This window comes from Bos grunniens, chromosome 7 (genome assembly GCF_055505025.1).
Source record: "Bos grunniens cultivar Pamir isolate PY7600 chromosome 7, Bosgru_T2T1.0, whole genome shotgun sequence".
Lineage (NCBI taxonomy): Eukaryota > Metazoa > Chordata > Mammalia > Artiodactyla > Bovidae > Bos > Bos grunniens.
This window is the reverse complement of record NC_141171.1, coordinates 60,527,860-60,553,488: the sequence shown is the minus strand read 5'-3', so window position 1 is coordinate 60,553,488 and position 25,629 is coordinate 60,527,860. Positions and strand designations below refer to the sequence as shown.

The following is a 25,629-nucleotide window of genomic DNA, read 5'->3' as shown; positions in this document are numbered from 1 at the left end:
AAGGCATACAGATGGCCAAGAGGCACTAAGAAGGTGCTCAACATCGCTAATTATGAAAAATGCAAATCAAAACTACAATGAGATATCACCGCACACCAGTCAAGTAGCCATCATCAGAAAGTTTACAGATAGTAATTTCTGCAGAGAGTGTGGAGAAAAGGGAACGTTCCTACATTGTTGGTGGAAATATAAATTGGTATAACCACTACAGAGAACAGTATAGAGGTTCCTTAGAAAACTAGAAATAGAGTTACTATACGATCAGCAATCAGCAATCTCATTCCTGAGCATATATCCACAGAAAACCATACCTCAAAAAGATACATGCAGCCCAGTGTTCACTGCAGCACTATTTACAATAGTCAAGACATGGAGACAACCTAAGTGTCCATCAACAGAGGAGTGGACACACACAGTGGAATCTCAGCCATAGGAAGAAGGAAATGATACCATTTACAGCAACATGAACAAACCTGGAGGTTGTCATACTAAGTGAAATAAGTCAGACAGAGAAAGACAAATACCACATGATATCACTTCTATGTGGAATCTAAAAAAATGATACAAATGAACAGACTCACAGACTTCAAAGCAGACTTATGGCTGTTAAGATAGAGGGGAGGGACAGACTGCAAGTTTGGGACTGACAAGTACTCACTAGTAGATGTGGAATGAATAGTCCACAGGGACCTACTATATAGCACAGGGAACTCTACTCAATATTCTGTAATGGGAGAAGAATCTGAAAAAGAATGGATATGTGTATATGTACAGCTGAGTAACTTTGTTGTACACCTGAAACTCACGTTAATATTGTAAATCAACTATTCTCCAATATAACATAAAAATTAAATAAAATATTATTCCTATTTTCCAGATGAGGAAATTATAGCCCAAAAGATCCTCTAACTTGTACCACTTAGCCAGCAGGGCTGAATCCAGCCTTCCAAGCCCACACAGTGAGGGCATCCTTGAAGAAGATGCTGAAGATGTAAAGACAGAGTTAATCATGACAGTAAAACTCCAGCGAACATGTGATGACCATCTATAATAAGCCAGACTGCATCCTAAGTCCCTTCTGTGGATTAACTGAGTTAATAGAACCCCCAGCTCTAACAGTACGTACTAATATTATCCTCATTTTTGCATAAGGAAACAGGCACAGAGAAATCAATGAACTCGCCCAAGGTGACATAGCTAATAAGTAGCAGTACTAGAATTCAATCCCAGGCAGTCTAGCCTGGGAGCCTGTCCCCTGCACTGGCCTCTCCTGGCTTCCCGGGACGGTGAGGTTGCTGCACTCAGAGAGCTGCTCCTCGCACTGAACTGAAGCGAGCCTCTATCAACCACCTGACTTCACCTGAGTGCAGCCCCCAGGAAGCACAAGGGCTGAGGGACAGCTTCCCCTGCTGGGGACAGCACCCGGCTCATGGCGCCCGAAGCCATGTCCTTTCTGTGTCTGCATCCTCCAGCCATTACCTGTTTCTGGCCACCCGGTTTCCACTGTGGTCAATCAGAATCTATCTCCCGAAACCACTGTGGCTTATGAGGTCCTGAGGTGAGGTAGATTAAGAGAGAATCCAGGGAGACTATATTATTGTATAATATTCTCCCAGTACCTAGGGGGTGGAAGTCTCAGGAGTCAAGACTTCCATAGAGACAGCAACTTTCATAAAGACCTTAGGACTGTTGACAATTTAAACACTTCCCAAGGCCCTTCCACTCCTCCATCCCATCCCATCCCGCTGCTGTCTGGGCACTGTGCTGTTCATTGTCTGCTCAACTGAGACTCACAGCCCACTCCTCCTGGCCCTGCTCTGAGCTCTGAGGTCCCACGGACTGTACTGCAGGCGCTCTGGTTGTCAGCTGGGTTTGGTCAACAGGGGGCGCCCGCAGGTTGACACTGAGTGGAGAGAGGAGCTGTGTATGTGTCTGCCTTGCGTGGCCCTGCCTGCCTTGGTGGACTTGACTCCTGTCCTGGCTGCTCTGCCACAGCTCCAGCCTGGCCAGTCCTTCCCTTTAGGCCGGGGTGGCGACACTCTTCTGCCACAGTAGGTCTCACGGGTGCCCTGGCCCTACCCATGCTTCTGTACATGCTCCCTTCACACTTACACCCCCTGAACCATGCCATCTCATTTCTGCTAGACCCTGCCCAGGTCAGATGCCCACGTCTGAACCAATCTGGGGGTGTGTGGGCAAGAGAACCTTATCAGGAGACTCCACTGGCTGAATTAACTGCTGCCTTTTGTCCTGGGATGCTAGATCTTGACCTTGAGAGCTCTTGGCATCTTACAGACTTGTCAATATCAGAAGCATCCTAACATAATTAGCTGGAAGGAAGGAAGGATGAGAACACACTGGGCTGGGGATGATTCTAGCAGTCAGTGGGGAGTGCAGCAAAGTTTGAAAGAACCTGCCCCTCCAGGTTCATGGATCATCCTAATACCAAACCTCCAAATTTATGGACATGAAGCCAATACTTGATCTTTCTGCCTATTATGAAATGCCCTAGAAGTGGCTGAATGGATTCTTCCTTGAATTTGGAAACCATGCTTTCAATGGTCTGACTTAAAACAAGGCTCACATGACAAGGGCAGTCACTTCCCAGAGCAGCTGGAGGTGACAGCAGGGGAATACAGGAGGAGAGATACACAGGCCGGTGCTGGGCTGCCAGGGGTGACTGGTCTCCGTGGATAAGCCCCCATTTGGAGGACACCATGGCAGGTGCCCCCAGCTCCTGCTGTTCATCTGGAGTGGGGCTGCTTCTCCAAGGGGCAACTCTATGAACTCAGAACTCCAGGGTGAACGTCATCAGGGCCTAACTTACATCACAAAGTTCGGGGGCTCCCCAGGGAGGGGACAGCCAGGGGCCAGTGGCATTCTGTGTCCCTGTGTCTGTCTGAGCTCCCATATCCTGGTAACGCTCTTCTAGAGACATGCTCATTTTTGTCAGTGACCTTCTCACCCTGTAAGCCCTGAAACTAAGCTCATTAATCCTACTTTGGTTTGACCCCATTCACAGCACCAGGGGGACTATTAGCTCTCTTGTTCTGGACCGGAATCTCCAACGAGGACAGCCTGTGATCAAAGTCGCTTGTCTTTTGTGGAAGCCATATGGCTGTACTGACCCATATTGAAGTTGCAGTCAGTGGTAACTCACATCTCTTTTTCACTTGAAAAGAGGACAAAAGGAGAGGAAATAGTCTCATCAATGGACGTTATCCAGGGATCAAGGAGGAAACAATGGGGGTCTGGAGTGAAATGATGATGAAGCAATGGTGGGCTGCTGGCTGTCTCCAGAGCTTCTTATGGGGAGGGGGTTTTCTGCTCTAGGCCACTTCCCTCATTTCTGGTCTTCGTGGCCCTTTGACTTGAGGAAGGCTGCAAGGCTCTGGAATCTGGGGTCTGCTGACTGTTGGGCCCCGTGGCTACTGACTGCAGTCTGCTCTGGATCGGCCCACCCCGACCTCTGTGACCTCACTTCCGTCTACTTCTCAGGCCTGAGCTAACTGTTTCTTCCTCAGGAGTCTTCTCCCAAATGATCCTAGGCTGTCAGGTCCCTCTGTTAATCTGCAGCATCAGCAGAGCACCCTGCACGTTTTCTTATGAGTACTTATTAGAGTGCCATCCTATTATCTGTGGAATTACGGGGTCAGTGTTACGAGGACAGGCAGCAGGTGAATGCGGTTCACCAGAGCCCAGCCCTTAGGCCAGAGGGGACACTGAGTACCTATCTGCTTAATGAATGAATGAATACATTACACATCAAAGGGGCCTGTGAGGTCATCTAACTCAACCCTTGTCCTTTCTGCCACATCCCTGCGAATGAGGGGCCTCTCCGTGTTTGAAGCATCTGGGGCTGGGAACTCAGACTCAGGCATGCAGTTTACTCCACCCCTGGACTCCTCACATGATCAGAAAGCTCTTCATGTTTGCAGACCCTTTACAGCCATGTTTCCACATTCCTATGGCTTCTTCCTCCTGTCTGCCTCTTTACCACACACCATCATCTCCACATCAACATCCCACCCAAGACCTACTCCAAATACCACTGTGATCCAAGCTTTCTTCTTGCCCTATACGATCCCTGTAACTATTACGAGGCTGTGGGCTCCACAAGGGCAGGGCCCACGTTGTCCCTGTGCCCTGCTGCATCCTCAGGACCTAGCACAGAGCCTGGCACAGGACAGGCACACATGAGATACCAGATGGATGGAAACCTGACTGCCAACTTTGCCTGTCTTTAGAGACTCTTTGGGGCTTTCCTGGCAACTCAGCAGTAAAGAATCTGCCTTCAATGCAGGAGACGTGGGTTCAATCCTTGGGTCAGGAAGATCCCGTGGAGGAGGGCATGGCAACCCACTCTAGTATTCTTGCCTGAAGGATTTCATGGACAGAGGAGCCTGGCGGGCTACAGTCCATGGGGTCGCAAAGAGTTGGACATGACTTAGTGATTGAGCACGCATGCAGAAAATCTTTAGTTACCAGGCCCCGGGGAAGAAAAGGGGTTAGTGGCTGCAAAGTGATACATACGCAGATGACTCGGTTGGGTGACCCGATGCTAGAGCCAGGGGGTGAGATGGAAGTTTCAGACGTCCGCCGATGCTGTGGGAGAGAGGAAGGCAGAGGGTGAGAGGCTGTGCCTGCCGCTTGGTGGGGCGGGGAGATGGGGTGTAGTTCTTTGGGACACATTAGTAATACTGCTAAAAGCACTCTCTAGCTCTTTCTGTACTACCTCTTTATAGTCTGCCTTTTAAATCAATGTCTGACTGTGAATGAACATGGAAATGCACAGGACCTTACATGGTTGGACAGAATTTGTTTTTCAAGTATTTTTAACTGGCCTGTTAGATAGTAGTAAGAGTCGCTCAGTCGTGTCTGACTCTTTGCGATCCCATGGACTGGAGCCCACCAGGCTCCTCTGTCCATGGAATTCTCCAGGCAAGAATAATCTACTCATAAAAACTTGTCATTTTGGCTTATCCCAGTCAATAATGTGTTTACTTTAAGTGGATAGAACTGCTTAGCCTCATTCTTTAGCAATTTGTTTATACAAAAAGGAAAGGTAGGTTAAATGTCGCATAATTTGCACAATATGCTGATTCTTTTTATAGTGTACCCATTGCAAAATGACATCAACCTAAGTGAGAAACTTAAAAACTCTTTCTCTGAACAATGGCAATGATGGATTAACGGCTCCCTTAACAGAAAGGCACTGTGTTCATCTTTGGTGTGTTTAAACGAGTGGTAGCAAGTGTGGTTAAATAGTAAACAAATTGGAAATCAAGGTTCACTGTTAAACTATGTGATTTTAGGCATCTCGAATTCCTGATCTGTGAAATGAGGGGCTTGTCTTAAGGACTGCTACACTCCCTTCAGGATCTCTCATCCTACAAGTTAAAGCCACTAGGGAAGCCCCTAAAGCATTCTAAGTTGGACTACATGGCACTGGTTCCCAAACGTAGATCATGGACTAGTGTGTCTCTGGGGAGATGAATTTAGGAAAAAATTTGATAATACTGAGTCATAGAGTGAGAGAAATGTAAAATTCTATTTCAATCCTCTTGGTTAGATTAAGGAAGAAATCTTAATTTGGTCCTAATACATTTCAATAACAATTGCTAATTCTGTTCCCCAACTCTCTCCCCCACCGTTTTTTTTAGAAAAAAGAAAGTACAGGCAACATGATTAGCTAAAATTTCTAGAGTTATTCTTCCAAAATATTTCATTTTCAATGAATTTATTTTAGGGTTGCCTTCTATTTATAGAAAGCAATACTGATTTTCCACTGGGTGATACAAAGTCTCATTTTAAAATAAGTTTGATTAACTAAAAAGGAGTAAGTGATTTCAAAAAAAGAAGTACATGATTATATAAGTGGTACACAGATATAGCAAAAAGCATCAGGTTTGTAGACAGGTAACTTAAGTTTGAGAAATGCCAACAAAGAGAAGGAAATTGTGGAAGAAAAGGACAAATATGTCTTCTTACACCTTAAAAAGGAGAGGCCTTGGAAGAAATTGGGGAAAAAACTCAACAGCTCAAAAAAATTTGCATCAATAAACCAGCTCTTTCACAAATGGAACAGACGAGATGGCAAAGGATATAGTTTAACCAGCTGGTCAGAAACTGTACACACGCATTTTTAGTTGAGATTCCAGCAGGTAACTTTCACAGCGTCCCTACAGCCGAGTTAATACCGGGGGACCAGGGTGGAGAGACACTTTAAGAGGTCATCGGGGGCCCCCAACACACACCCCAGGGCTCCTCTCCACAGCATCAAGGACTAAGGAGCTGTGCCCCACCTCCCCTGCAGTCCTAGGATCAAGAACCCAGATTCATGGGCCTTCCTGGTACTTGTCAGCACACGGTCATTCAGAGGGACACAGGACCTCAGCTGCTCCAGCATGTGTCTGGGGAGGCTGGCTGTGCTCCTGCCTGGCTGCATGACTGCTGGACAGTCACCACCCTCTTTAAGGCCCTGGTTTTCTCACAAGCAAAGTAAAGATACAATTCCTTACCCATCTGCCCTGCGGTATTAAAACAAATCAGAGGGTGGCTGTGAAGACGCCTTGCAAACTGTCAACTTCTGTGACAATTTTAATCACTATTATTAATGAATGACTTTAGGCTGGGGAAAAACCATGGCATCTGTGCCTCATAGATGCCACCATCCTGGTGAGTAATGAGAAGGGTGTAGCCTCGCCCCAGAAACATGAAAAACTCATATTCATACAGTGCTTTACAGTTTTCAAAGTGCTCTCACATCCAATGTCTTAATCCCTTCAAAACCTCCATGAGGTGGATGTTACTGTTAAGGAAATCCAAGGATACAGGCACACATTTGAAAGTGTGCACACTAAGGTGTGATTCTCTAGCAAAGTGCAGTGCCTCCAACCTGGGACCAGAAGTAACTGGTTTGGTATTATCACCACCTTTGCTTACCTTTAACTTCTTCTCTGCCCGGGCTGCCTGCTTGCAGATGGGGTGCCAGACCTCAGAACCTAAGGGACCAGGAAAATAAAAATTTCAGACCTTTCACACCCATCAGAATCCTGGGTTTCTCCTCATGCCCACCTCCATTTACTCCCCTGTCAGCACATGTGCCTGACAGCAGCCAGGAGGACCCCTTGGTTTTCCTGGATCTCAGCTGCAACGTCGCTCCAGCCACCCACACTCTCTCTGCCTGTCCACGCCCTGCCCTCCCCAAGGTCCACATCTCATATGACATCCTGTGAAGCTTCTTACCTGCCAGCTGCGAGTGACTTGGCTCTCCTCTGTGATCCGTCATTCTCTGTATCATTCCCAGCACATATGGCCTTAAAACATAGTAGCTTGTGGATTTATCACCCCAACTAAATTAAGAGATCCTTGTGGGTGGGAGCTGAGCTTACTTCATTACTGGGTCTCCCACAGCATCCAGCATGGGGCTTTGCTCTCAGCAGAGGCTCTGTACATGTTCGTGGGGTGATGAGATGAGTGGACGATTGGCAGTGAGTGACACATAGCAGGTGGTCAATAAATATTTGTCGAATGAATGAATGGCAGTGGAGGTGAGATAAAGGGACAGCCTGTGTGAACTCCAGCCTTCCTCTCTTCAGAGACTTAGGGCAGTCTACCAGAGCTATCACGTTCAAGGGGAGGAGGTGTCATGATGCACATTCTGCTTCAGAGCAGAGTCTTGACCTGCTAAATCCTAAGAGACTTCAGACTTCTCAAATTTAGTATATTCGGCTGCCCATGTTTTCTTGTGTAGGGGGAGTCCAGTTGGCCAGGCCCCGACCGGACAGGCCTATTTGGAAAGGCATGAGCAACAGGTGGCCAGTCACGTGTTAAGAAGCCCCAAATATCACACATTCCCCAAAGAAAGGACAGGTGTCCTGGATTAGAAGGAAAAATAGGAACATGTTATCCCTCTGGTGCCACTGTTCCTGTAATCAACCCTAAAAGGAAAGGAGCCAGCAAATGGCTAGATTCCTGAGCTCCCAGATGGCATTTGTTTGTCTGACTTTGTTTTTAGAATATCTTTTCCATTACAGTTTGTTGCCTGGAACCACTAGGGCTGGAGACTGAGGAAGTGACAGCGGGTAGTGTAAGGTTGAACAGTGAGGTGGAGACAGGAGGGGCCCAAAGCAAGCAGCCCTCCTGGGCTCTGCTCCGTCCCAGTTTCTTCATCTGAGTAACAGTGAGGTAGGCTTTGGAGGGTCTCAGACGTTATTTTCACCTCAAAAATTTGAATTCCAGGGCCAGTTTTGTCACTTGAGGGATAGGGATCTGATTCTTGTTTGCTGATGTTTGCAGGTGTCTGCTTGCTGATGCTAAATGGTTCTACATGAGTGTATTTCCTCCCAATGTAAAGTGCAATGGCTCTCGGAACCCAGTAGGGGGACTCTGGGTCTGCAGCTGGAGCCAGCGATCTTAGGGTTGTGTCCATTACCAAGTGATGGGTGGGGACCCCAGCTTTGGGAATAATTAGAGACAGCATTTCCGGGTCCTCTCTGAGTTGCCTCTGAATCCACCAGGGGTTGTTTATTGCAGTGGCTCTGGCAGGAAGCACATGTTACAGGTCATTGTAGGAAATGGATGAGGGGGACACAGATGTCTCGGAAGGTCATGAGATTAAGTGAGAGAGGCACAGGGAAGGTAAAGGGTCAGACGGAGGTTCTCACGGGGGGAAATAAAGCGCAGAGGGAACAGGTCAGACTGGATGATCTCTGCAGGCCACAGACATATCTGTTCTGAAATAAGGCCGAGCCGCAATTGGCTTCAGCATTCTGCATACAGGAAAGCAGATTTTCATAAGTAGTGTGTGTGTATGAAGGGGGAGGGAGGGATCAAAAGGAAGAAATAAACTGTAATTAAATAGTTATAATCTTTAAAAATTAAAAACAATTTTGAAATTTTTAAAAATCAGAAGTTTGGGTTTTGGCAGTATATCATTTAAAGAGGGAAGGGGGACTTCCCTGGTGGTCCAGGGAGACTCTGTGCTCCCAATGCAGGGGGCCCGGGTTTGATCCCTGGTCAGGGAACTAAATACCACATGCCGCAACCAAGACTGGGCCCAGCCAAACAAACAAATTTACATATATATATAATATAAATAAAGAGAAGGGATTTGCTGGAGTTAGTGGCAAACTTAGATAAATGAAGGTAAGAAAAGATGATTTGTTCATAAAGACCTCTGTGAGATTATGGTCTGCATATGTCATCAGTCAATAGCTTTCTTCCTAAAATAGTACCTGATGCAGATGAATGAATGACTGGTTGGAGCCTGTCTTTGTATTTTTTTAAAAAAGAGAGACAGACTGATATGTGCCCACAGGATAATGGTGACCAGGATGGTGAGGGGACCCAAAATTAGGCCTTAAAGCAGGGTCTTCTCCATGGAGAAGAGGAGACGTAACAGAAAGGAGGAAAGGACTTTTGAATATTTCAAGGCCTCTCCAGGGGAAGAGAGATTAACTTGCTCAGTGAGTCTTACAAAGTAGAACAAGGATTAAGGGCAGGGGAGTGGGAGGTACAAGGTACTGGATATAAGACAGGATCAAGGTTGTATTGTACAAGACAGGGAATATAGACAATATTTCATAACAAATGTAAATGGAAAATAGCGTTTCAAAATTGCATACAAATGAATTAAAAGACTTTCAAAAATTGAAAAAAAAAAAGTATTAAGGGCAGAAGTTTCAGGGAAGGAAAATTTAACCTTTAAAGACTGAATGGGTTCACTCAGAGAGTGAGCCTCCTGTCCCTGGCAGTATTCAAGCACACATTGGGTATATAATTGCTCAGCAGGGACATTTTTGAGGAGACACATCATGTGGTCCTAATAGATGTTTATTATCTCTCCAAACCCTTAGAGATTCTGCTTCCAACTTAACAGGCACCTCTGTACAGAAAAAAAAAAATAATTTTCCCCATTCAACAATCTGGACAAGAATGTAGGTTCTGCAAGAAGCAGGATTCATATTTGTTTTATCTATGGACAAACCTGAAGGAACCGCAGATTCTTAATAAATACTGAATGAATGAAGAAACAAGAGAAACATGATACTCTATTTTAGGCCGTTGAATTCTCTGAACTGGACTCAGAGATTTGGACAACTGGTATAGTCTAAACTCTGATATGACAGCTACAATTCCAGATTGAGTGTCTGTAAGATTTAGTAGATTAGGGCTTGTTAAAATGGGACCTGTGGACCACCTGTCCAGCAGCCTGGTGAAATGCAGAATCCTGACCACTCCCGCCCTGCCCCCAAGAGTTTCTGAAGTCAATTTTCTAGAGGGGGGCCTGGGAATCTGCAGTTTAACAAGCTCCCTAGGTGATTTTTGATTCTAAATTGGGGAACCACAAGGCTAACTATCAGTTAATACTTCAAATCTGTTCCCCTGGAATGTCATGGGGTAAAGAAACCAATGTGACATGACAGAACTAACTTGCAAGACTTCAACACTGTTAGTAAGACTAGTGATGTCACGAGTCACTCTCTCATCCTCCGAGACTATCACCCACAATTCCAGATTCTGCAAATGTTATGGAAGTGAAAGATTAGCTATTTATGATTCAGCTGACTCAGAGTCAGAAATCTAAATCTCTAAAACTGTCCCTCAGCCGAGCAGTAAGGCTGTTCTGAATCCCTAGCAGAGTCAGCATTCAGTCTTACCTCTTTGACTGGTTACAATACACCTCACCCCTGTAACATTTTGGCTTATTTAAGCTTTGGGGACCCACCCACATCTCTGCCAGACGTGTAAGTTCAATTTGTCAACACCTTTCTTTTTTTGCATTAGTGGAGATTTATAAAACCCAAAGCTGGAGCTGGTGCCACAGTCTTCCAGAAGCCCAGCCAGGCTTATAGATGCAGCAGGGACCGAAACTGGCCCAGCTGAAGGTTCTGTTTGGCAAACACAATGTTTTTATTTTAAAGTATTTTTGCATATGAATGCCCTTAGACCCTGCAGGAGGCCAGGGACCCTCCCTGCAGTCTGCCTCCCTGCCCTTCTCACTCATTTAAGCAGGCATTTGAGATTTCAGCCCCTGATCCCAGCCAGACTGTTAGGTTCCTTCTCTGATTGTAACAAGTGAGGTTTCTGAGTTCCACCTTTATGTTAGAAGCACTATTTCTGTGAAACAGCCTTGCTAGGACCTTAGAAAGGCTCCTTTAAAATCCCCACTCAGATGAACAAGTATGGCATATCCATAAAATGGAATATTATTCAGCTGTAAAAAGGAAGGAGACACTGATACATGGTACAATGTGGATGAACCTGGGAGACATTATGCTAAGTGAAAGAAGCCAGACACAAAAGCCCACATCTATATGAAATACCCCAAATATGCCATCTGAAGACAGAAAGAAACTGGTGGCTGCCAGGGGCTCAGAGGAGGGGAAATAGGGAGCAACTGCTTAAGGGCTGCAGGTTTCTTTTTGGGGTGATGACAATGTTTTGGAACTAGATTGAAGCAGTGGTTGCACAGCATTGTGAATGCACCAAAAGCTACTAAGGTGTTCACTCTAAAATGGGTAATTTTATGTATGTGTAGACCATGGGGTCGCTAAGAGTCAGACACGACTGAGCGACTTCACTTTCACTTTTCAGTTTCATGCATTGGAGAAGGAAATGGCAACCCACTCCAGTGTTCTCGCCTGGAGAATCCCAGGGACGGGGGAGCCTGGTGGGTGCCATCTGCGAGGTCGCACAGAGTCGGACATGACTGAAAAGCAGCGGCAGCAGCAGCATACTACCTCAACTTAAAAAAATTCCCCATGCCCACCACTAGGGGACGCTTCTGTAGACCAAAGGACACTGTTCACTTATTACTAAGGGTTCTAGTTTTATCAAGAGGAGAATGGGGAGTCAGCCCTTTTGCGGAATTTGACATGTAGTAATAACAACTGAGTGAGTGAGTGAAAGTTCCTCAGCCGTGTTGGACTCTTTGTGACTCTTTGCCACTGTAGCGCACCAGGCTCCTCTCTGTGGGATTCCCCAGGCAAGAATACTGGAGTGGGTTGCCCTTCCCTTCTCCAGAGGATCTTCCCAATCCAGGGGACGAACCCAGTTGTCCCTCATTGCAGGTGGACTCTTTACCGTCTGAGCCACCTGGGAAGCCCACTAACAACAGGATCATCATTATAATCTTGGCCACTGGGAAATCTTCACCATATATGAGGCAGTTTATACATTATTTAATGTGATATTCCTCAAAGGTTCAATCCTGGTTATGACACCTACTAGTTTCATTGCCTAGAGCAGGGCAGTGACCGCTCCGTGCCTCAGTTTCCCCATCTAGAACATAGAGACGGTTATAGTACCCGCCTTGTACATCTGCTGTATGGATTAATGTGTTAATACGTGTAGAGCACTGAGAACAGTGTCCGCCAAGAGCAGGCACCATGTAAGTGTCAGTTGTTGCTGCTGTTTTTTTTTTTTTGGTCAAACCCCGTTGGCCAGGATCTAGTTAGGGTGAGGGGAAGGCAGTAATGGGGAGACCTGAAGGGGGTGGGTGGTGCTTTACTCTCCTCCTCCCAGAGCTGGCGCCTGGCTGGGCGAGGGGCACGCAGCAAGCAGAGGGCTGGTTGGGCAGGTGCAGTCACTGAGCAGAAGCCTGGCTTGGCGGCCAGCACACCTTCTGGAAGGCTGGGCTGGTGCCCAGGGACGAGGGCACTGGGGAGAAGTGGAAAAGACCAGTTTGCCTGGGCTTGACATGATCAAGTAGGCCTGAAGCTTAATAAAAAGTTTGAAGGAGGAAAGTGCTTGGCCACCATGATGCTGGTTGCCACAGAGGCAAGCAGGCAGCACAAGGCAAAGAGAATGGGTGGCCTGGAGGCGCCTAGTAACTCACAGGATGCTAACAATAGTAACAGCACTGTAATTCAAGTGTACTGAGTGCTTCGTCTGTGGCAGGTGCTAAGTAGTCTTATTATTCTTATTGTTATAAATAGTACTTAGAGACTGCCTGTGCCAGACTTTATGTTACATACTTTACAACAATAGTAACTGAGTAAAAAATAATAATGATCACTAACATACGCTGAGCCCTATGCTAGGTATTGATAATGATGATAATATTAACAGCAGCCAGCATTTATTAGTCATGGCTGGGGGGAATGGCCCTTTTGACGTGACTGGGTGTTTACCACGAGCTTGGGCTGGTGGTGGCAGGTTTGATGGGATGGCTTTTCTGTGCACTTGTTCATTTAATCCTCACCAGAGCCTGGTAAGATAGGGCCTGTGGTTATCAGTGTTTTCAGAGAGGGAAACTGGAGTTTGGAGGCTTAGATGTTTTCCCTGATCGCCTATTGCTGCCTCCCCGCCGGTGTCCACATGTGCCCAGAGCTAGGCTCCCTGGCATCACTTTGGGGCTTCTCTGCTGAGCCGGGCAGGAGATGCTGCCTCACTGCTCCCACGGTGCCCTGGGGGGGCCCTGGTGCTGGCCACACCCTCCTTCCCCTGACAGGCAGGCAGGCAGCCTGGATCTGCACAGGGGAAGCTGCACACAAAAGGAACAGGGAGAAGACCCACCTGCTGCCCCCTGTGCACCCCTCAACCCAGCTGGGCTGCTCCTGGATACTCCCAAGTCTTGTGAGCTCATCAGTCCCCTTTTACCTGACGTCATTCGAGTTGAGTTCCTGCCACCTAAGAAGTCCACACCAATAAAACATCTCATTGAGCTAAAACCCGAGTATCTGACAAGTTCTTGACTTCCCCAGCAGGCAATTTTGTTTCCTAGAAAATAGAGGAAGCAACCAGGGAAATTGCTACTCTAGACCTAATTCTGACCAACATGGACAAATTGGCTGGTGAAGTTGATGTGACATGTAACTGGCGAGAAAATGGCCACGTCGTCTCGAGTTTGTGGTGCAAGGAGCAAGTCAGAAACAGACTATACACGTACAAGTCTTAAACTACCACGCTATAATATTTTCTATATGATTCAAGATGTTTGGTAACCCTAAACATCTAAAAAAAAACTACAGCTCATCAAAAATTAAAATGTACTCTATTTAAAATGAAATATGCTTCGAGGACTCAGACTTGAGGAAATATCAATTTAGTACAGTTAGGCTATGTTTGAAGAGTCTAAAATTATGTAGCAGGATTGGGGAAACATAAGATTTAAAGTTTTTAAGCATGACTCCTACAACCTAAGCTGTCAGTAGAGAGATTCAATTTAAAATAACACTGCTAAACTACTAAATTATAGCAACCAATGTTTCATTAGTGCTTTTTAAAGTGTAGTTTGATGAGATGTGGAGACGATGACAGAGGGCTGGTGTTCCAACATCCATCATGATGGGCGGCCCTCTCTTGAACAATCTATGAGCTCAGGGCACCTCTTATGAGGTACTTGTCAGAGGGAAATGAGGCCTCAGCTAAATATCAAAGGCTTCTCCAGCTGAGCCAGAAAGACACACCTCCTCGTACCAGGACCTTATATCATCTAAACTGGAAAAAAAAAAAAAGTTATCTGAAACAGAGTAAGTTTTCCAAGAGAAGTGTATGGTGTAATTACCAAAGCGTTCAGGGCTCTGTTTGGGATTTGCATTAAAACAGAACTAAAGCTTTTTTCACTTTACTTTGAGCCATAAACAGCTCTGAAAAGTTGATAAAAGCCACACACCCTATCCTTAGAGAAACGCACCCATAAGCAAACTCCAGCAGGCAATGTCAGGGGGTTTATTGAATTCAGAAGGCCAACTGTGAACCACAGGTTAAGAATTCTGATAATAAGTGGAAAAAATGCCTCTAACAAAGCAAGACAGGCTAGCTAACCTTGGCTCAGAGATGTAACTTTTCTAAACTTTCTTGTTCTCTGAATTGAAGATATGAATGACTTTCAATTCACAGGGTTTGAAGGATAAAATGAGATACTGCATTTAAAACTCAGAAATGTGCTGGCACACAGTAAGTGCTCAGCAAATGTCAGCTGATGGCATTTATTCTTATTCTTGTTAGGACCTACGATTTGTTACAGTATTTTCCTTAGCAGCAAGATTTGTCCTAGGATTCTGTGAGTGATTTCCTGCCTGGTGTGCTTTAATTAAATATACAAATGGTAGCAGAGACCTATTTAAAAACATACAGCTGAAATCCAATGTTTCTAGTGTTATTCTCTGTCTCAGGTCCTCAGAAAAGGAAAGCATTTAGTGTAGACAGAAGGAGAGAAAAAGGCCCATCTTTCCTTTTTCTGGGGCACAGGCACAAGAATAAGAGCAAAATCTATCTCCTGAGCCCCATTTTGGGTTTAGAAAAACTCCCTCTAATCTAGCAACTGTATGCAACTTTTGTGATATTTGTATAAGTTTTGCCCATAACCCGCAGCATTTTGGCAAACATTTGCTGGACAAAACCGGTGACCTGATTTCTTGGTGAAGTCCAAATGAAGGGTTTGGACAACAAACAGATTAGAAATCTGGCATCTTTACAAAAAGACTTAAAAGATGAATGCACAACAGAACGTGAAACAAATGAAAGAAAACTTGCTCTTGTCCCCTGGGGCCCCGGAAGTTCTTATCCAGACAGATGTCAGACCTCTCCCAATTAGAGCCCATCAGAAAGCCATCACACAGTAATTAAAACACAAACTGACCCAAATGTCCTCCTGAGTAACACAGTTGCCAGTAACATAGTGCCCTGCCACGGGGATGACAAGACTGGGTTTATAAGCTTTGCAGGCTTCCTAACCCACCCTCTTATGTGCACACTGTTTTACAGGGCACTTAGCATTCTCACATTCACCCTGTCCTTTAATATTCTGGAGGCCCTCGCTTGCTGTCTGTGCACAGGGTAGGTGGGCCTGTCTCGGTTTCTCCACCACATAAAGCTTCCTCCCGTTTGGGCCTTTGCACCTGCTGTTCTCTCTGCTTCCACACTCTTCCCTCCCCTCTGTACCCTCCCACCTCCTACTCAACATCAAGATCTGGGCTTGAACGTTCCCTTCAGCAGCAGAGCTTCGCCAGACCTCCCAGACTAGATGAGGAGCCTTATAACATACTCCAGTTATTTCCAAGCTTCCCCGTCACAGTCTTATCACAGCTTGTCCCTGGATGTTTGCACTTCTGTTTGATTAAGTCAGTCTCCCGCTCTTGATAGTAAACTCCACCACCGAAGCCAGCACCCTGCCTTGTTCATCTCTGGGCACCCAGCACATAACAGAGAGCCTGGCACAACCATGACCTCAGTGTGAATGTTTGAATGAAAGACAGTGACAACTTCCTCATTTTACAGGTGAAGGAAGAGACCTCAGACAAGGAAGTTATTCTCAAGGTCATAGCTCCTTAGCGTAAGTGCTGATGCCTGGACCCAGGAGTCTTCTGAACTGGTCCCCACCACTCCTGTGCTGCCTGGGAGGACAGTGTTCTTGCCATTTCTGGGAAAGATCATTTTGAGTCTTGGTACCCTGCCCAGGGAGAGTGTCTAAGGCGATCACAAGCCCAGTTCCCAGTGGAAGCAGAAGCCCCTGGTGGCTGCCACCTCTAAGATGCCCATAAGCCAAGTCAGCAGGACTCCAGCAGTGGATGGCCCAGACCCTCTCATTCCAGGATCACTCAGCATCCCTCGAGGCAGGTCCCTGAATGCCCTGCAATTACTCCCACTCTCTCAGGAGCCAGGGAAGTAGGGAAGGGGATAATTAAGGAGGAGGGTGACAAACCCTTCTTTATCACCAAGAATATCTCCACCTCCTGGAGACATTTGTGCACTCTCTCTCCTGATCACAAAGTTACTCACTTCATCACTTAACTCTTTCAGCAATCTGTGAAGTTCTGGTCTAATGCAGGGCTTGGAAGATACTGGAACAAGAGGATGTAAGCTCCAGGAGGGCAGGGGACTTACTTATGGCCACATCTCCAGTTGTTAGAACAGCACTGGATACATAGGCGGTGCTCAATAGGCATCTGCTGCAGGAGGGAACTAAGAGCTCCCTGCATGTCAGGACCCTGGTGGTGGTGGTTTAGTCCTTAAGTCGTGTCCGACTCTTGCGACCCCATGCACTGTAGTCTGCCAGGCTCCTCTGTCCATGGTTTCTCCCAGGCAAGAATACTGGAGTGGGTTGTCATTTCCTTCTCCAGGGGATCTTCCTGACCCAACAATCAAACCCACGTCTCCTGCGTTGGCAGGCAAATTCTTTACCACTGAGCCACCAGGGAAGTCCAGGGATCTTACTATAGGCTATATTATAGTGACTGTTACTACCTCCTTTTACAGTCTAGGAAATAAGGGTTTAGAGTTTTTAAAGAGGTCAAAAACTTACTAAACAGCGGAGCCAGGATTCAAAGCACCAAATGGGCAAATATCAGCATTGGGAATTCAGACAGGAAAGGAGGGATCTTAATTTCCAGTGATACAAACATGAGGCCAGTTTCAATACTAGCAAAGGGCTTCACCAGAGAAGGGTGAGAGGAATTTGTTGTTGTTCAGTTGCTAAGTTGTGTCCAACTCTTTGCGACCCCTTAGACTGCAGCATGCCAGGCTTCCCTGTCCTTCACTATCTCCTGGAGTTTGATCAAACTCATGTCCATTGAGTCAGTGATACCATCCAACCGCCTCATCCTCTGGGGAGGGGAATACCATGCAGCAAACTTTCAAACCAAGCGCAAAGTCTAGATTCTCGGGGCCCATGAAGATACCATGCAGCGTGCTGAGACTCACATGGGCTTCCCATCACCTAACACGGGGTACTGCAGTAGGAACCACTTAGGGACCCAGGCACTGAGGGACCAGTGCTTCTGGAAAGAGGGAGCCTAGTCCCTGCAGGCACCTGAGTAGCTCTCAGGGCCTGGGTCCCAGGAGGCAAGATGGGGAGAGCTCTGGGGCGGAAGTCGTAAGGCCAGCTTCCCCACCTTTGCCCCTCAAGTTCTCATGAGAATCTCTTCTTCTTTCTGGGGCTCACTTTTCCCTTCTATACAATGAGGACGGTTACTTCACAGCCTAGAGTGACTCCTGGGGTCTATTCACCTCTAACACCCGTATGACTGTACATACACGTCAGTGGTTGTAGGGTCAAAGCATCTTAGAGACGGTCCCCTTGCCTAGTCCAGCAAGGAAACCATGTTTTAGCTTTCCTAGCAGATGGTATGAGATTCCGCTGAATAGCTCTGGGCTAGTGGTTCTCAACCCAGGTTGATTATGCCTCCTGGGGCAATGTCTGAGATATTTTTGGTTGTCACAACAAGAAGATGTACATTATGCATTTAGTGGGCAGAGGCCAGGGACGCTATTGAACATCCTGAAATACACAGGGCAGTCTCCACACCAAAGAATGATCTGGCCCCATATGTCAACAGTGCTGAGGTTTAGAAACCAGCTCTAGGCAAAGGGGATTCATTACATCTTGAGGCAACTCCTGGCGTGGGCATGTGTGGCTTGGACAAGCTTGAGAGGAAGCTATGCTCCTCATAATAGCCTTTCTGACCTTCCATTTGCCTTGCGAGGAAACCAGGAGGAAGGTGTCTCCCAAAGAAATGCCCTCCCCAATATGACTATTCAAACATCTGCAGATGGCTAGCACAGAAATTCAGCCAACAGTGATCAGCAGTCGAGTGAGTGCATGGGGGTCAATGCCAGGGCTGAGGGGCCAATGTCAGAGGCAAGGCTCTCAGGGAGGTGGCCAATGGCTCAATGCAGGCTGGAGGGGACCAGGTGCAAACAGAAGGCTCAGGGGGTTCGGGGGGGACTAGTGAGCTTGGGTGGGGGTTGGGGACATCTGGGGGGCTTTAGAAGTGGGCAATGCCTCTAACTTGGCCTACAATAGTAGGAGCTCTGCGAGTGAAGAGTGGCTACTTGGAGGCACCAGGACCATGAAATCATTTGAGGGTGAATACCATCCCTGCCAGAAGGCCCAGCCTAGCCTGTCCTGCGGAGAAGGCAATGGCACCCCACTCTAGTACTCTTGCTGGGAGACTCCCGGGGACGGGGGAGCCTGGTGGGCTGCCGTCTATGGGGTCGCACAGAGTTGGACACAACTGAAGCGACCTCGCAGCAGCAGCAGCAGCCTGTCCTGCCCTCCTCTCTCACCTCCTGCTGCACCCGGCCACACTGGCTCCTCTCGGTCTCCCACACTTGCCATTTCTTTACCCGCCCTCCCGCACCCCCACTGCCAACCAAGAGGCCGGCAGATTCTATGCCCTTGGGTTGGTTAATTCCATCCCTCCCTCTTTGCCCAGTTAACACTCACTCCTCCTTGGAACCCTGGCCCCTCATCAGGGACCCGCCCAGCTGCCCCTCCCCACCCCATCATGTGCTCTCACAGTTCACACTCCTTCCCGCCATACAACTCATCACAGTTGACTGTTATCTGTGTGACTATTGACCACGGTCCACCTGCCCTGCGGACATCAGAGCCATGGGTATAGGGCTGGAACTCACTGTGGACCCTTCAGAGTCTGCTGGTAGGTATCCGGGAGTTTTTGAATGGATGAAGGAATGGTTGCCAGTTGGCTCTGGCAAGCTGAAGTGTTGAGCTTATTCAAGGCAGATGGAGTCCTCACTAAGAGTGTCTTAAATACTAGGCTGAAGTGTTTGCATCTAACTAGTCAGCCCAGAGGTCTCCCAAAGACCCCTCAACAGGGCTCTGCCAAGAACACTGATGCCTGAGAATGATGGACTGGGCAGAGGAAGGAGGACTGAGCAGCGCCTGGAGACTAATGGGGAGGGGGGCAGGACTCCTGGGGCCAGACGGCTGGACCCTGGGAAGTGGCAGAGGAAAAGCAGCTCTGATTAGCTTTTTGGTGACTCCTGGCTCCCTCGCATTCCTTTTGGTCCTTCCAGAGAGGGGCGACCAGGCAGTGGCCGGGTAATGCTCTGAGATGTGGAGGGAGGGGTGGGAGAGGGAGGCGGCGGTAGGCGCTGTGATGGTGCAGACACTCTGCAACCCTGTCATCCTCCTGTTCTCTGACCCCTTGGCCTGAAGGAGCTCAACCTCCCACCCTGAGGCAGAGCCAGGGGAGTCTGCTCAGAGAGAACTGCCAGGGAAGTGGGCCAGCCGAGCAGCGGGGGGAAGTGCACAGGGACGGAAGGCAGATTACATGTCACTTCACATTAGCCACACCGGCAACTTTCCTGAACCACCCAGAGAGGGCCGAAATAATCACAGAGTTGAGGACAAGCCAACAGCACAGACAGCACCGGGACGGAAGGAGGCTCTCTCCTTTCCAGTCATAAGCGGAGAGGAACGCCTCCCCAAGGGTCACATTTGCTTACCTGTGAGGTACATCTCCTCCCCCTCGGTGAACATCTGGTGGCAGCGCACACATCTGGCGCAGGTGGGGTGGTAGTGCTTCCCTCCCGCCTACGGGAATAAAAGATAAAAGAGGAGGTCAGCGCTGTGGCTGCCATCCAGCAGGGCAGGTCGAGTCTAATGTTTCCTGACTCATTAGTGTCAATGGCTTCTTCACGGCCCTGAGGCTGGCTGGGATCTACCCAAGGGAGTCCCCCAAAACAATCTACACATTTGCCAGAAGCTTGGTGATTCCATACCATGGGCATCTGAAAGCTTTCAGCGGACCTGCCTGGACACCGTCATATCTATTGCAGCAACGGAAGGGCCATTTGGAGGCCTCTGGTCCTACTGCCTTATTTCCTGATGAGAAAATAGTCTTACTTTGAGGACATCTCAGCATTTCCCCAACAATAGGCCCTTACTGCCAGTGGTTCAAGACATGTTTTAAAGGGATCCTCAGGTTTAATAACACTGAATTCATGGGGGAAAAAAAAAGAGAGAGAGAGATTTCCTTTTCAATCCTCTATCTATTCTTTTGATTTTTTTTTCAAGGAGAAAATATCAGTTTGGTCCATAAGGTAACATCTATCCAAACCTTACTAATCTACCTTTTAAGGCATGAGAATAGGTAAGAGTCTTGAAGCTTCCACTAGAACACCACTTTTTAGTTACTGGCAACATGGCAAGTGATCCTGGTTTTCCTATTATGTTACACAAGTTTTCTTATTTGCAAGAGAGCCAACTTGAAGATAAGATAAAGCATTAGGTAAGAATGAATACATGAGGCTCATCAGATCAGATCAGTCGCTCAGTCGTGTCCGACTCTTCGCGACCCCATGAATCGCAGCGCGCCAGGCCTCCCTGTCCATCACCAACTCCCGGAGTTCACTCAGACTCACGTCCATCAAATCAGTGATGCCATCCAGCCATCTCATCCTCTGGCGTCCCCTTCTTCTCTTGCCCCCAATCCCTCCCAGCATCAGAGTCTTTTCCAATGAGTCAACTCTTCGCGTGAGGTGGCCAAAGTACTGGAGTTTCAGCTTTAGCATCATTCCTTCCAAAGAAATCCCAGGGCTGATCTCCTTCAGAACGGACTGGTTGGATCTCCTTGCAGTCCAAGGGACTCTCCAGAGTCTTCTCCAACACCACAGTTCAAAAGCATCAATTCTTCGGCGCTCAGCCTTCTTCACAGTCCAACTCTCACATCCATACATGACCACTGGAAAAACCACAGCCTTGACTAGACAGACCTTTGTTGGCAAAGTAATGTCTCTGCTTTTGAATATGCTGTCTAGGTTGGTCATAACTTTCCTTCCAAGGAGTAAGTGTCTTTTAATTTCATGGCTGCAGTCACCATCTGTAGTGATTTTGGAGCCCAGAAAAATAAAGTCTGACACTTTTCCCACTGTTTCCCCATCTATTTCCCATGAAGTGATGGGACCGGATGCCATGATCTTCGTTTTCTGAATGTTGAGCTTTAAGCCAACTTTTTCACTCTCCACTTCCACTTTCATCAAGAGGCTTTTTAGTTCTTCTTCACTTTCTGCCATAAGGGTGGTGTCATCTGCATATCTGAGGTTATTGATATTTCTCCTGGCAATCTTGATTCCAGCTTGTGCTTCTTCCAGTCCAGCATTTCTCATGACGTACTCTGCATATAACTTAAATAAACAGGGTGACTATATACAGCCTTGATGAACTCCTTTTCCTATTTGGAACCAGTCTGTTGTTCCATGTCCAGTTCTAACTGTTGCTTCCTGACCTGCATACAAATTTCTCAAGAGGCAGATCAGGTGGTCTGGTATTCCCCTCTTTCAGAATTTTCCACAGTTTATTGTGATCCACACAGTCAAAGGCTTTGGCATAGTCAATAAAGCAGAAATAGATGCTTTTCTGGAACTCTCTTGCTTTTTCCATGATGCAGCGGATGTTGGCAATTTGATCTCTGGTTCCTCTGCCTTTTCTAAAACCAGCTTGAACATCAGGAAGTTCACGGTTCACATATTGCTGAAGCCTGGCTTGGAGAATTTTGAGCATTACTTTACTAGCGCTCATAGGCATGGCAAAAATGGTGAGAGGGCACAGGACAGACACATTTTGGGGGCTCACTGGGCAAATGAGACCCACAAAGCCAGGACCTGTCAGGAAGTCTCTGACCCCCAGGCCAGTCCCATAACTACTGTGCTTGGGAGCCTCTGCCTCAATCTGGCATTGATGAGCCCCCTTCCCTATTCCCACTTTGTTTCCCTACGCATCATTTCAAGTGAAAATGGAAATGATCTGAAGCCGAGAACTCCTTTCTAGGTGGAAGAAAGCACCTCGGAGAAGGTTGTGACTCAAGGTCCCAATGGAAGCCAGCAGCCACGTGGGAGCTGCTCCCCGGAGGGCAGACAGTCCTGACACGACAGCCTAACTGAGAGTACCTGACCCATGAGGGCCCTTCCCTGGTGGCTCGAGAACTGCTGTATGGAGGAGCTTCAGGCAGCAATGGGGTTGGAAGGTGGGGCTCATTTTGAAGGTGTATATTTCAGGTTAGGGCAAAGTTTTTTGGGGGGTATGTTGTTGCTGTTGTTTAGTCGCTAAGTCGTGTCCGACGCTTTGCGACCCCATGGACTGCAGCATGCCAGGCCTCCCAGTCCCTCACCATCTTCTGGAGTTCACTCAAGTTCATGTCCACTGGGGCAGCGATGCCATCCAACCAACTCAGCCTCCCTTTTGGGGGGATATGCTTGGGGCAAATTGATGGATACTGGGGTATTGTTAAAGGACCCTTCCCCAGCCATCACTTGGTCTGATGCTAATAGGCTCCTTCCAATTCAAAAATTGTAGGGACTTCTGGCCACCATTGGTTAAGGCTTTGCCTTCCAATGTAAGGGAGGGGGTGGGTGTGGGTTTGAGTTCCATGACTGGTCAGGGAGCTAAGATTTCACAGCCAAAAAGCCAAAATATAAGAGCAGAAGCAATACTGTAACAAATTCAATAAAGACGTTAAAAATGGCCCACATCAAAAAAATCTTAAAAATATTGTATTATAATTGCATAATGCTGAAGGCTTATCCCCAAATCTTGTGTGTGTGTTTGAGTCGGGGGGTAGTTGGGCATGGGTTTATCTATTTGGGAGATACTTGATTTATTCTAAAAATTAAGCAAATGGACGGAAAGGGCAGGCTTTTTAAAAAAGAAAGAAAATCCCAAATCCCCCTTTTTTTTTTTGCCATCTTGGTTGTTTGCATAGCTCCCACTAATGAGAGAATGTCCTTATTGTCACCAAAGCAAACGGTGTTCAGACTCTGGAAGGACCTGCTATTTTCCCAAGCTGCGATGTCGTGGGACTGATTCTCCCACACCATGACAGGGATAATCGTTTTAATTAGTAGTCTCTTCCTACTTTGTGTCTCTTTATCATTTCAATTATAGATCTGTTTCTAGAATGGAAACAGTGGGTTGGCAAAACTGAAGCTGGCATCTTCCTAAATGTCACACCCCAGCACCCTGCTCTAGCCGAAAGAGGCTCTGTGCACATCTCAGAAACTCTGCCAAGGATGGCACGGAAGCCACCTGAGGGAGTGGGAGGGAGGCCACATAGCCGCTGGTGCCAGCACAAGGGGAACCAGTCAGGGGGATAAGATGAGACATTCTGTTAACCAGCCAAAGTCCAGAACACAGTGTTCAGGACAAAGAATCAGTAGCTGGAAAATGGGCCCCCTTGGCGAGGACTGAGAACCACAGCAATGTGAGGCAGGCAGCATAGGACCCCAGGGCTGTGATTCTCCCCAGCAAGGACACAGACCAGCAAGAAAGGAGTGTGGTCAGTGCTCAGCATGCTGAGTTCTGTCACTGAGGAAGGGACTGTGGGCTGGGAAGGGGACACGGAATTTAATTAAGTGCCTACTGTGTACCCAGAAACATACCAGGACCCATAGCAGGAGGCTGTTGTTTTGGTCTGGCCGACAGCCTTCCTCCAGAAACAGCATCAAGCTTTTCCTGGGTGGGAATGACTACCCGTTCCCCATGTCAATCCATGTGGTTATTCCAACACTATGCTCACAGTGACTGGTCTGGAGACGGGCCTGAGGTTCTCCAGTGAGAGCCAGTCCCAGGATGCTTGCTGAGCTATTAGGAAAGAGAAAGCTCTCCTTCCACTGGAAATGCTGGCAGACAGGATGGAAGCCTAGAGTGACTGGTGTCCGATTTCCACATCATACAGGAGAGAGATAAAGCCAACCCAGAAGAAAGTTGCACCAAGAGGGCAAGATATTCGAACACATTTGTGTGAGTGCTGGATCCAGCTGTGCCTGAAGCAAGGACGACTCCTGGGTTTTTCACTATGGGAGTTGATAAATTTCCTTTTTGGTCTGAGGTAGTTTCTGAGTATAGTTTCTGTACTTGCAACCAAGACAGTCCTGACTAGCTATAAAGGAAAACACACTCCTGTGTTTGTCCCTTACTCTCAGACCACTACCACACTCATACTTCTGACACCAGATGTGTGGGTTTTTTCCTCTCCCACACCAAGCAGTTCTCTGTGACACCAGCTGAGTGTCCTGTAATTTAATTGATTCTGATACTCTACCTGGACAGAGTGTCAGACCCCACAGGTTAAGGGCTCAGACCCGTCTCCCCCACATCACTGTCTCCCCCAACCCTAATTTAGATAACAGTCGGTAAGTCCCAATTGTCACTTATTTCTGACTGACCAGCATTAAACTGGGGTTCCCATGACCCCCATCTAGGGTTTATTAATTTCTTGGAATGGCTCAAAGAACTCAAGAAATAGTTATGTTTACTGGTTTGTTATAGAATGATAGAGATGAACATTCAGACAGAAGAGGTTCAAGGTATATGCGGAGGGGCACGGGGCATCCATGCCCTCTCACTGAGTACCACTCTCCCAGAACCTCGGGTGTTTACCCACCTGGACACTCTCTGAACCCTGTGCTTGCGGGATGTTCACAGAGGCTTCTTTGTGTCGACAGGATCATCATTAACTCAAGTTCTAGGCCCTTTCTCCTTCCCAGAGGATGGGAGTCGGGGCTGAAAGTTTCAAGCTTCTAATCATGGCTTGATCTTTCTGGTGACCGGCCCCCGCCCATGAGTCGCCTCATTAGAACAAAAGATGCTCCCATCGCTCAGAAATTTCTGAGGGGTTTAGGAGTTCTATGTTCAGGAACTGAGGTCAAAAACCAAATGGTAGAACAAAATATGCTCCTCATGTTCTTATCACTTAGGAAATTACAAGGGTTTTAGGAGCTCTGTGCCAGGAACCAGGGGCAGAAACTATTATATATATTTTCCATGATTTCACACTGGCATATATATCTACTAGGAGTTAAATAACAGTAGTATTCTCCATTGATAGATAAAGACTCTAAGACTCAAAGAAAGACTTGCTTGGTTTCATGGCTAGA

General features: G+C 47.3%; 1 protein-coding gene across 8 annotated transcripts in view; it reads right to left on the bottom strand.

Annotated features, from left to right (window-relative positions):
- ABLIM3 (actin binding LIM protein family member 3) overlaps window positions 1-25,629 on the bottom strand; it is a 136,747-nt gene that overhangs the window by 27,332 nt on the left and 83,786 nt on the right. For all 8 annotated transcript variants that reach the window (XM_086412364.1, XM_086412356.1, XM_086412359.1 and 5 more), the window contains 3 exons: window positions 20,203-20,290; window positions 6,946-7,004; window positions 4,534-4,605 (listed from right to left, as the gene is read on the bottom strand). In XM_086412364.1, the coding sequence (XP_086268490.1) occupies window positions 4,534-4,605; window positions 6,946-7,004; window positions 20,203-20,290 (219 nt within the window). The remainder of the gene's footprint in view (window positions 1-4,533; window positions 4,606-6,945; window positions 7,005-20,202; window positions 20,291-25,629) is intronic.